The 13246-nt window shown below is 36.8% G+C and overlaps 1 protein-coding gene across 1 annotated transcript; it reads left to right on the top strand.

Moving 5' to 3' along the window:
- The first annotated feature begins 2127 nt into the window (after positions 1 to 2127).
- LOC148846967 (protein REVERSION-TO-ETHYLENE SENSITIVITY1-like) lies at positions 2128 to 7164 on the top strand. Its single transcript, XM_088948955.1, has 3 exons — positions 2128 to 2359; positions 5849 to 6285; positions 6508 to 7164. Exons 2-3 carry the CDS (start codon positions 5983 to 5985, stop codon positions 6925 to 6927), a joined length of 723 nt encoding a protein of 240 aa, XP_088805081.1. The 5' UTR covers positions 2128 to 2359; positions 5849 to 5982; the 3' UTR covers positions 6928 to 7164.
- The last annotated feature ends 6082 nt before the right edge of the window (positions 7165 to 13246 follow it).

Raw genomic sequence — 13246 nt, forward strand, 5'->3', positions numbered from 1 at the left:
ACACGAGATCCATGAGAGAACTTTGAACGGTACTTGGCTCGCAAAATTCTACTAGAATTCTAGACTCCCCAAAGGCACGAAATTTAGACAGAAGACGTCATGTAAGTTTCATCATTATAGCTTGGTTCACGAATGATACAAGTATATAACTTTAAGCCCGAACGAACCACACAACACTTTCGGGTCCGCATTTAGAGGGACATTGAGTTAGCCATCTTAGTTACTAGGTCATTGTTGTAATTACAGGTTTTCCATAGTAGGATCAATCAGCTTCATGTTATGTTTATTTTAGTATGTTCCCACTCCCAATTAGGCATGAGCAAAAAAAAAAAAAGGAAAAACCGAATCGAATGAAATTGAACCGAAAAATCGGTTAACCAAATCGGCTGGTTCGGTGTTTTAAAAAAATTGTAGGTACTAGTTCGGTTTTGGTTAATCAATATAGAAAATCAGCGATTAATCAAACTGACCAGTATACATGTATTTATATATATGTATGTATGTATGTATGTATGTTATATATATTTTATCTATATTTAATATTTTTATATATTATAAATTAATAAATATGCGTTATATATTTATAATATATGATATATTACTTATTATTTAAAATTATATATATTTATAATTTTTTATTTTGTATTTGTATAATATATATTGTAAAAATAAAAAAGCCGAAAAATCGTACTAATGGTTAACCAAACCGGTCAATCGGTTAATCGATTAGTTTCAGTTATAGGTTTTTCAAAAACCGGTAGTACCAGTTCAGTTACAAAAAATGCCCACAGACTGAACCGTGGGCACCCCTACCCCCAACCAAAAGTACAATTTCGCAAAGCATCGGACTATATTGGTCCATCTGTAAATCAAGCGCATAGAAACCCAAAGTTTTGTTCCTTTTCTTTTGTAATGGGTTGATAGGGCCCACATTGGTCGATATAAATCGATGCTCTAAATGTATTCAGTCATTAGTTTGTAATGGTCATAAGTCCACCACTATGGTATATTCTAATTACCTGTCATAATCATGTTTGTTTTGATTATTAAGTAAATTTTCCCTTCTTAGTAGATGTTTATCAATAAATGTTAAAATTGATTATTAAAATTTATATCTTAATGGATATTAACATATTGATTTTTTTTTAATTAAGGTATATACAGATACATTTTAATTATTTAATCATTTTTCGAAAGTTTCTAATTCTATCCCAATACCCCACACTTTATATGAATCCTTATGTTAAATAACTTATTTATAATTATATAAAATTTATATTTATTTTATCAATATATATTTTTTAGAATTTCCTAATAAAAAACCAATAATGTTGCATGAATGTAAATTTAGGGAAAATTCCACTTTAGTACTTGAACTTTGGGGTAGTGTTAATTTAGTATCCAAACTTTCAAACATGTTACTACAGTGCCTAAACTTTCAAAAAGTGTCAAATTGGTCCTTGCTATTAACCGATCGTCATTTATCTATTGAACATTGTCTTCTACCTTGGGAGTGAACCGGTTAAGGTGTTTGAGATTTTAGACTAATGAAGTCATTGTCTTCTACCTTTAGATCCAAAACACATTTTGTTTAATTATTTCTTTGCTTTCAATTATTGTTTCCTTTTATCATATTTCATGTTTTTTCTCTCATTGAAGATAATTGGTTCAATCTCAAGTTAGAAGACAATGAATAATGCATACTTTTGAAAGATAATTTTGGCATTTTCACAGATAACTGATGGTAAATTAACAACTACCAACTTGATATTTTTTAAAAATTTAAATACTGCAGTGACGCTACCCCAAAATTCAGGCCTTCAGGGTAAAAGTGAAAATTTCTCGCGAATTTACCACTTAATCCAGTCCACGACTGACATCTCCCCACACGGGTCTCGGAATGGAATCTAGAGGCACGTCACAGAGTCAACTCACCTGTTAACTCAACTCCTGTCGACTGACAGACCCGACCGTGGTATCTTAGTGGAACCGGGTGAACCTAAAATGATCAATGGAGGGTTCTCTCCAGATTATAGAAACCTCCAGATCCCGACGCTCGTGGTTCCTGTGGGCCCATTTCTTGAGCTTCGTCCATCACTATTAATCGAGCAAAATAAAATAACTGTCAACTATAAAAATGAGAGGTCACAGGTTCATGAACCTAACAGGAGAAAAGGAAAAAAAAGAGAGAAAACAAATCAATTAAGAAGTTTCCAGATTCATGCAATCAAATCGAGCCGCTGCTGCTATTAATTGTTGTCCATTGCTTCCCTCTCAAAATGAAGTCAAGCACCTCGGGATCTTCTGCTTTGCAGACTCTAAACGCCAAACCACCTCTCACAGGATTCATCTTTTGAAGGTCAGTGTCTGTATCCTTCTCCGGCTTTGTATTTAAAAGCAAACGGGTTTGAGATTGTTAAAGTATGGGTTTGTCTTGGATCCATTTTGGGTCTTCATTTCTCAAGTTGAACTTAATGTTAACGCGGGTTTGATTTCGTTTTTGATGATCTTCTCCTTTCTAGCATGTTCGTAGGTAATAGGAAGTGGGTGTTCAGTTATGGGACAATTCGTAATGAGTTTCGTTTCTGGTTACCCAGGAAGAAATTCAAGCTTATTTTAGTAAGATACCATGTTTGGATGGATCATTACCTAACGATATTCATGTCATGATGGGAAATATCTGATAATGGCCGAAACAACTGGAACTCCGCAACTAGGGCATTTAGCTAAATTAGGTCGTGGATTAATGGGATTCGGGATCAAAGACTTTTTTTTTTCCTTCAATAATACAATGACATTTAACATTGACAATTCGAACATTTGGATGTTACTGGTTCTATTTGATAATATAAGAGGCAGTTCGGATTAATACCCACTTTTGACATTTGTCCCTTAAAATACCCCCATTGAAAAAGATTAATACTCACTTTTGACATTTGTCAAAATATTTATCAAGTGTTCATTTAAGTGCTTACTAGATCCGGAAGAGGGTTAAACGTGGATATTGGAGTCTTGTCATTTGCTAATGGGCTATGAGAAGTTGAGAATTACTTGTGTTCAACTAAAAAAAAGGTTCTCGGTGGGAATGATAGGGCATAGTTTTCAAAATTTAGTTAGCTTCTGAAATTGTTACCCAGAGAGAAGAGTACACTAACTCTTTTTTTAGCAAGCTTGACTTGCATTTTGGATGCCCGCGAGAAACTTTGGTTGCCTACAGGAGGTTCTTCAAGTGAGCAGACACCAGAATATTAATTGAAGCCTTTGAATTTTGTATACATATATTAATGTTGGCTGCAGGACCTACCCTGTCTGAAGGTGAAGCAGGAAGGTTTTATTTAATAATTCCTTATGCTCTTTCCTCGTTGTTTATAGCTTTTTTTGAGTTGCTCATGGCTTTAGTAGGGATTGTTCCTACCATATTTAGTCTGTGATCTTTTACCTTGTAAAGTCGATTGCCATCATCCATGTATAATATGTATTTCTCAATCTCTGTATCATTATTTTCCAATTGGCTTACCGGGACCCATTTACGTCATATTATGGAATGTCATGCTTGGAGTACTTGGTTGTTAAATATAGTTTCTTTTTGACATGTGTGATGGATTCAGTTTACCAGGTATCTTTTAGAAATGCGTCCCTTTCTAATTGACGGACCTTTCTAATTGACGGACGGGTTCATTGGCATGCCTCCTTGTGAAATTTTCCTTGTTGATAAATTTAGATACATTTTGTATACCCCGTGTATTGGATCATTGGATGCTATTATTATCTTTGGAATGGATCAAGTTTTTCTTAGCCTGGTGGTCACATAGAAAAAGCTCTTTTTATGCTGGACGCTATTAGATTCTGTGGTGTCTATAGAATTGATCTTCTATCCATTATCAAATGGTGCAACTGGATTAAGTACCACATCTGAATATTCCGAATAGTGATAAATTGGTAAATATTTTGATTATTTAATGTGGGCCTATCATACATCATTACTACGTTTATAGTTCATCATCATCATCCAATCCTTATCCCAATTACATGGGGTCGGCTACATAATTCTGCTTCTCCATTTGGTTCTGTTTAATGCTGTATCCATTGTTAAAGTATTGGCACTTAAATCATTTCTTACTACTACCCATGTCCTTTTTGGTCTACCCCTGGCCCTTCTAGCTCCTTCAACTTGCAAACAATCACATCTTGTGGATGTTGTTGATGGTCATCTATGCATAATACCAAAGCATCTTACTCTACATTCTCTCATTTTATCACCTATTGGAGCTACTCCTAGGTCATTCTCTATAGTTATTAGCTCCAATTTTAGGACATGAAAACTGTCCTGGATGGGATTCGCATAGTACATGTTAAAAAGTAAGCAACTGTCTTAGCCTTGTGGAGTTGCTGAAGTGAAACTTTAGTAAAGTGAATTATTAGTTCTTTTTATATGTATTTGGGAGGACTGAGGTGTAAGACTTGAGGTTAAAGCTTATGCTTCATGAGTCACTACTTTGTTGAGAAAAACATAAAGCTAAAATGAGAAAAATATAGAAATTATGTACAAGAGGAGCATATTCTTGTGTAGGAACGTTAGTTAATTGAATAGATTAACACATAAACAAGAACTATAAGAATATTGGGAGCTGTAGGGAAAGTCATTGCATTCTTACAAGGCATTATTTAATAATATTAAAAAGCTTGAAATGCAAACTAATATCTCTTTAAATATGTTGAAACAAAGATATGAATGCAAATACATAGGTATACATAGTACATAAACATATACATACATGCATGTACACATGCATGAGGCATCTCAAGGTGTGATGGATGTGCCTCATTCTTTCATGCATGAGCCTTGTGGTGTTTCCTTTGGGCCTCATCTCAAGGCAAGCATCAAGTTATAACTGCATAAGCCCTTTATGCTTCTTAAAACAATAGTATATGAAGTGCTAACTATGAAGATAAGGTGACCCACACGCCCCATCATTGTGTTGTAAAAACATGAGTATCCACTCTATTAGATGCATGTTTAGGAGTTAGGTATTTGCTCTGCTACACATTGCAGTATAAGAGAATTTTTAATTTGAGTCTCCACTCTACTTAGCTTTTTATAGGATTCCTTTCCCCAGAACAGGGAAACTGATGTTTCTTATTCTCTTATCGCATAGCTTGAAAGTGCATTGTATACAACATATCTTGAATGTATCCCACACACAATATTCTAGACATGATGTAAGATACATTTGTGAAAGAGTATAACTCTCGAGAAAAAAAAAAAAGCATCCTTAGCATTTCTCTAATGGAAATAAATTTTACATTGATCAACTCTTCTGTATCTAAATGATTATCCATCTCAAAAACAATGCAGGTTCGGGTCTGAGTGGTTGTGTAAAAAAATGCCAATAGGTTTGGACCATTTTCCTGTTTACCCCTTCCATGACCTCATATAGCTGGGACCAACATTGGTAATGGCCTTTCACTATGGTGTGGTATTCTTAGCTGCCTGCCAGATGGTTCATTCAAATATCCCAATTGGACCTTGTTGTCATAATGTGACAGAAGTCACGGAACACGATAGGACATGTGGCATGTTTTAGAATAATTGTAATTAGATGATCTGTAATGCAGTTGCCATATTTGCCTGTATATGTATTCATTTTCCCTGAAATTTTTTATTTAAGCATGTCTTTATACCTCTACCAAATAGCAAAACCTATAATTATTCCTATACCCATGTAATATATAAGACCATCAGAATGCTCCTGTTCAATGTTTTTCCATTGTTTGTATCTTCCCCTTCCCTATTTCTCCACCCCCTTCTTTCTGTGATTGCTAATAATTAGTTTCTTCTCATATGCAGGGCAACTCTTCTTGGGTAAAGAAAAGATTACCATCTTATGATATATCTGGGATTGGTCCACTTTATATTTCACTTTGGAGATTTAGTTTGGACGCCACTCCCTGTGGTGTCCACCAAAGTTTGTATAAAGCTGGATGTCCCCTAGAATTTCTGTAATGGAACTAAACGGAACCAACATTGAAGATGGTATCTCTGGCATAATATTGCATCACGAGTTGTGGCCGCTTGATGAAGTTGATCCGAAGAAGTCAAAATTTCCATGCTGTATAGTTTGGACACCACTCCCTGTGGTCTCATGGCTTGCACCTTTTATTGGACATGTTGGTATATGCCGGGAGGATGGGAGTATATTGGATTTTGCAGGGTGTAATTTTGTGAATGTAGATAATTTTGCATATGGTGCCACAGCCAGATATCTTCAACTTGACAGGGAACAGGTACACCATGAATGCAGCAGCATGCAATTCTGTTTTCTCATAATTCTTGAGATTTTCTTTCCCTTACTCTTGTCATTTTTGAAGCCATTTGATTTAAATAATGCCTAACTTGATTTTTGTTATGAACTTATAATTAGAAGGATAAAAGTATACTTGACATATTACAACTGTGATTTGGATCATTGATTGACAATTTGGCCTTTATCTGAAAATTTTGGACAGTGCTGCTTTCCTCCAAACTTAGCTGGTCATTCATGCAAGCATGGCTACAGACACGTGGAACATGGGACTGCAATTACATGGGATGATGCCCTCCGCTCAACAATGAATCACTTTGAGCATAAATCCTATAATATTTTCACTTGCAACTGCTACTCTTTTGTAGCTAACTGTCTAAACAGACTTGGTTATGGTGGATCCTTGGGGTGGAACATGGTTAATGTAGCTGCTCTGATTCTATTAAAGGGGCGGTGGGTCAATTGGATGTCAATTGCGAGGTCATTCTTCCCTTTCACTGTGGTGCTTTGCATGGGAATTCTGATGGCTGGGTGGCCATTCTTGATTGGCTTGGCATCCTTTTCTCTCCTCCTCCTTGGATGGTATCTCTGTGGCACCTATTGTGTGAGGTGTCTGATAGAATGATGAATCAGTAGTCATTGACGGAGGTTTACCTTAAAATCAAAATGGATATGATAGATCGATTTGGCATTCATGCTGCAAATGTCCAGGATGGGCAAGCAGATAGAAAGCTATTCTACCTGGAAATTGAAACATAGGTTGGAACTTGGAAGAACCAAGTAGAACCAAATTAATTTGTGCATTGTAAGATTAGAAAAGGGGTAAATGAGTGGAGACGAACTTATTTTGAGCATTCTGCTACACCTTTCTTTAGCTAAGAAAACGGTACGAGTACAAAAAAAAAAAAAAAAGAAAAGAAAGAAAGAAAGATGAAGATGAACCCCAACCGAGGAACTTTTAATGGTCTACTCTAGGGCATTTCTTGGATTGTAGATCAACTTTTGAGTGGGGACAGCGCCACGGTGGGATTCAATCATGGTTTAGAAAACCCAGGGACTGGTCAGGTAACTGGGTGGTTCAATCGAACCTTGAATTGTCGATTTGGGTAATGGTTTTTTTGCCGTTTTTTATTTTTTTAAATCAGAACGAGCTGTCTGTTCAAATCAGATGGTCAGTTTGTTCAACCCGAGAACTGGTCCCGGAATGATTCCATATCCGTCTGGGTTTAAAAACCTTGGATTCAATCCCAAGTCTCTGCTGGAACAAGCTGGCGACCATACCAACTGAGCCACCTATCAATTGGTGCCAATTGGTTAGATAAAACAGTAATAACACCACATAAATTTGGGTATTCTTATGTATGCTTGTAGCGCTAGTTAGCTTTAAGCTACACTACAGGAGTGAATGAGTTGGGATTGAATCCCAACGAGTTAGCTTTAAGCTACACAAATGATGCCTTAGTAGGCCTGAACAGCCTATTGCCATTGGCAACTTCCTGCAGACTTGACCAGCTCCCTGCCGAAGGGATTGGCTTGATGCATTCCAACATCTAAATAGAACTTACCATTCATTACGTTTCAAGTTGAATCAATTAATTATAGAAGGGTTTTTGGGGGAGAAAGATTTAGTCATCTAAGGAAAGGATAAGTGAAAGCTGCCAGAGAAAAAACATGACCTCATTGAAGGAATGGTTTATAATATTACAGGCGACCTGCCCCACCTATCCACTCTCTATGGGTCCATATGTTGCATTAGATAATAGATAATAAATCGTCTAGGGCTAAGTCTTTCTTGTCATGTCAAGCTGCACTCTCATTATATATTCAGTTATCACTTGCTGGAAAATACACCAAGAATGCATTCAGTTTTTGTCAGTGATACACATCGAGTGGTCACCTGATGACATGTCACCAAAATATTCGGGTCCTAACTAACTGAGTACGGGCCATTAGATGGTTAGACGCCCTCAATAGCAGAGCACCACCAGGATCAGCCCTACAGCTCTTGGCAGAGGATTTTCTGCTCTGTTTTTCTTTTCCATCATAAATTATAACGGCCTTGTCCGAACTACTATAAATTTACATGAGACTACTAATGAAGATCATCGACATTTTCACCTAGAATTTCTCCTTTCCACGGCTTTCTCTTCCGAGACTGTCGTCGTCCCCTGTGAGCGGTGTTCTACACAACGAGAAGAGAGGTCGTCAACATCTTGGTATCAGAGCTAAGAGGTCCTCTGGAACCCAGGAGTGAGCTTGAAGAAAGGCTCAATAGCTTGGAGAAGCGGCACGATCGGACGGATGCTCTGTTAGCTGAAATCCTGGAACGACCGAACCATCCTGCCCAGCACCAGGGAAACGGGATGCCGGAGAACAGCCGACACGATGCTTCCACGAGCAACCAGACAAGGGGCACCGAGGGGTCCAACCAATCCAGCTATCAGCGGCGGCTTAAAACTCGACATGCCTAAGTTCCAAGGATCCAATTTGGACGGATGGTTGCTACTCACACGTCAGTACCTCCACCTGAACGAGATCCCAGAAGATCAGTGGGTTGCAATATCGAGCTTGGGGTTCGAAGGGAAGGCGGTGGAATGGTACCGGTGGTTCCTCGACTACTAGCCCGAACCCACCTGGGATCAGTATGTTACAGCTCTTGACACCCGACTTAATGGATTACAAGCTACTAACCATGCAGGAAGATTGTCGAAGGGCACTCAAACAGGGGCAGTCCAGGAGTATCAAGAGGAGTTCCAGCGATTATCGGCTAGGGTGGGAAGGCTTAATGAGGATTATCTAGTAGGTTGCTTTGTAGCAGGGTTGAAATTGGAGATCCGGGTTGGCGTGGAAAAATTCGATTTGATTTCTGCAACTATCGTATGGTGCCTATCATCGAATACTAAATAAATAAATAATGAGAGAAGTACGGATATACAAGATGCAGAATTCTGAATTGCAGCCCCTTACAACTAGTCCTTTCCCCCTATAAATCACATCATGCTCATGAATTTGGCATCAACTCACAGTCAAGGTGCATTCCCCGGGCCTAGTAAATTCTGAGCTGGGTTGATCGGTACTTCTCTCATAAATAATCACCCTCAATATTTTCAACTCATTATTGACCCTGCCAATCAAAGCACTGACTTGATCACATTATTACCAGTTTGGGTTGAATCTCCAATCTATTTATTGATTCGTCTAACCCATTTGGTGGTCTGGTTTTTTTTTTATTTCCAACAGAACTCCAAATAACACCCACGTGTTGGAGATGGTTCCATCAACATTCACCTTCATGATGTCATTTACACTCTACATATTTGTATTTATACTCTTTCTGAACTGAGCTCTGAGCTTTGGTGTTTTAATCCACCCTATATCCTAATTTGATAGTCAAAATTCAAGATGTTAGCTTGAATAAAAATTCTGACTAGACCTATTCACAGGTCACGCCCTACCACTTATTAGCAAAAATGTCCAAACCGGAGTTTGAACCTGGTTTGATTATTAAGGCTATTCTTAAGCCTGAGTCCTGACCTAGTTCTATCTTCTATCTTCTATCTTGAATTACCTAAATTCAAATAAAGAAAAATCAGACAGTAAAGAAAAAACAAGCTATTACTTAATACCTATTATTTATAATATTATCGGGCCAGGCCCATTTAAAAGTTCAAGCCCAATGGGCTATCTGGTCAATGAACTGGTGTAATTATGACTGACGGCTGATGTTAGAAAAACCAAAAAAAGCTTGGTATGTTGCTACCTTATATGCCATATATTAAAATGACATAATGTCAAATTAAGGAAATGTAGTCTTTTTTACACAAGTTTTCTATGATTTTTTTATTTTTGTATTCGTATATATTTTTATTCAATCAATTATGGATTGGCTGGAGTGGTATGTATTGTGACCACAAAAATGCGGTGCACCTTCCAAGTTACTGGGCCCACTATGATGTATTTTTAGAACTTACCAAATTTTTTTGGTAATGTTATATATTATTATGATGTGATGTGATGTGATGTGATGTGTTTCAAAATCCGTGATATCAGAACCAATTTCAGTTGGTTTTCAGAACGTGCAAAGGCTTAAAAGAAATGCATATTTGCAGTGGCATGTTTTGAGACTAATCTAAATGGGCAATGGGCACAGTACCGAGCACAACCTAAACCGTTGATTTGCACGCAGATGGAAAAGTATATATCAGTTTTGATGATGATAGACTTTGGCCCTGTTCGACGCCTCTGATCTCTTGTGATTTCGTACCACTTTCACCGCTAAATTTGGTGGCTCTTAATTATAGCTAAAGTACAAATGACTCAGGTCATTTTTTTAATACATTTTACCCATATTGTCCCTCTCATACTCAATTAACTTATAACATCTCATATGAAGACCCATCGGATCCACTACCGATATTTTATTTTCCCCGTAATACTATTATAATGTAATATTATAATATACCATAATATTTATATTATATTATTATTATAATAATAGTTCATTAACTATATTATTTATTATCGTCTTATAATGCTATTAATAATTACTTTTATTAATTATTATAACTAATTATTTAGAATATTATTTACCAATAATAATATTATAATGAAACAAACAATTATTTACATTAAATAGTATTATAAATTATGAACAGTGATAATATACTATTCATAATATTATAATAATCAAATAATAATAATAATTAATTATTAGTAATAAATATTAATTATTAATAATAAGTATTTAGTAATTAATCATAAAAATAAATATTTATTAATTACTAATTAATGATTAATAATTAATATAAGGTAATATTTATTATAATAATTTTTTATATTGTTTTTTTATTGAAATATATAGATAAATAAAAATTCTCTTATATAGGGTTAAATTGGACATTAGACGTTAGAGCAAACAAATAGGCCCTTTGAAACTTGACACTTGATTGTTTCTTACTTTCTACCTGAAATACTTTAGGTTGATTTAGAGTGGCAAGAGATATGTGTTGTAACAAAAATAAAACATCACACATGAGGGGCACTTCAGCTTATAAAATATACAACCCACCGAGGTATATCTTAATTTCTCTCTCCACAACAATTGGAAGAACTCACTCGCTTGGTTTCTATGTGTTTGATTCCCTTTCCACTCCTCGTAATTGCCACATAGGCACTTTAGCTTGAGATATGTGATTTGAGTAGTTGGTGTGGAACATTATGAGCACCATATTGTTTTCTTTAGGCCCAAAGTACAATGGGGTGGGTGTCAAGTCTGAATTGATGTATAGAATGGACAATAATATTAATAAATATACTATAGTTGAATTCTATAACTTAAGTTCAATTAAAATGCATGTAATACCAAACACACTTTAGAATGAGCTACACAAGATGGGAGTAGCTTGACATGCTAAAAGAAACTACCATACGAGATTACATCAGCACCCCGCTAGGTGCACCCCACATGTACATCTTAGCATGTATTGAGAATATCTCGCATACTTGTCATTGGAAGATGTTCCCAATTATGGGTGGAGACAAGAATTTTTTATAAGGAGGGCCAAAACTTATGGATGGGCCATAGGGGGGGTCAACCATTAGGTGGAAAGTGGGGGGAGGTAAGAAACTAGCATGAAAAAATTTACCATGTATGGATATTTTTGGACCATAGGGGGGGGCCATGGCTCCCTGGGTCCCCCCTTGGCTATGCCCCTGTTCCCAATACATGAGTTGGGATGTGTTGTGAGGCATTATGGGGCGCCAATGTGAACTATGATACCAAACACCCATTAAATGGGGATGGGATCTGGCACATCCCACAGTGCATTGGAAACATCTCCTGTAAATAATAATACATAAGTACGGGAGAAGAGGTCGATGCAAGGCACCATGTGTGAGTAGATTTGGTCCCCTTAAATGTTCACTCTCTCTCTATCTCTCTCTCTCTGTGTAATTGTGACTAAAAGAACACTATGATAGGAGATCACATCAGCACCCCATAGGTGCATATACTTGTCACTCAGAGATATCCAATATATGCGTTGGGGAGACCGGATCTACTCCTTACACCTGGCACCTCATATGCACATCCTACCATGCATTGGAAACATCTCTTGTACTTATTAGTTATTATTCACGGGAGATGTTCCCAATGTACGGTGAATGTGCATGTGAGACACCCATTTGTGAGGAGCAGATCCCGTCTCTGCATTGGGGTATCCTGTGAGGCATTGTGAGTCACCAATGTGAACTGTGATACCAAACACCCATTAAATACCCTCTCTCTCTCTCTCTCTCTCTCTAATTGTGACTGAAAGAACACTGTGATACGAGGTTACATCAACACCCCATAATCATGTTTTAACTAAATGTTTAATATATATATATATATATATATATATATTGAATATTATATATTATATGCAAGGTTCAAAGTATCGTTACGTATCGGCTTGTATCAGTCGATACGTATCATTCCGGGACCCCTTCAATACGCTCCTATAGTGGGTATACCAAAGGTCTGACCAGTTAAGGGGGTAGAGGAGACCTAAACCGATATCGATATTTTGAACATTGATTATATGTATGTATTATTTATAATTTATTTAGTACATTATATATATAGCTCAAATTGGCTCGGGACTAGGGGGAATAGGTTCTGAACCTATAATAATCGGGACATTATATCAGGACCCAGAAATCAATTCACCAGTTCTAATTAGTGGAACCAGAATCGGCTCAATCGGTTTGAATCCATCAGATCTATCGGGTTGGACCCGTCCGATTGACAGCCCTAGAAATGTCTTGTGGGGCATTATGGGGCGCCAATGTGAACTCCTCTGATACCAAAGTCTCTCTCTCCATTGGATTAGATGTGCCCAAACACACACAAAAAATAGGCTTGACCCTGAAAAATAGTAAAAACTGCTATTTGGAATAAGCTT

Source organism: Nelumbo lutea, chromosome 6, assembly GCF_056320005.1.
Source record: "Nelumbo lutea isolate HS-2025 chromosome 6, American lotus-T2T, whole genome shotgun sequence".
Lineage (NCBI taxonomy): Eukaryota > Viridiplantae > Streptophyta > Magnoliopsida > Proteales > Nelumbonaceae > Nelumbo > Nelumbo lutea.

What these genes read in the sequence shown, in the direction of transcription:
- LOC148846967 (XM_088948955.1), top strand. Translation starts at nt 5,983, where the DNA reads ATGTCCCCTAGAATTTCTGTAATGGAACTAAACGGAACCAACATTGAA. An exon ending in TTCAACTTGACAGGGAACAG is followed by an intron (nt 6,286 to 6,507) that starts GTACACCATGAA and finishes AATTTTGGACAG; the next exon opens with TGCTGCTTTCCTCCAAACTT.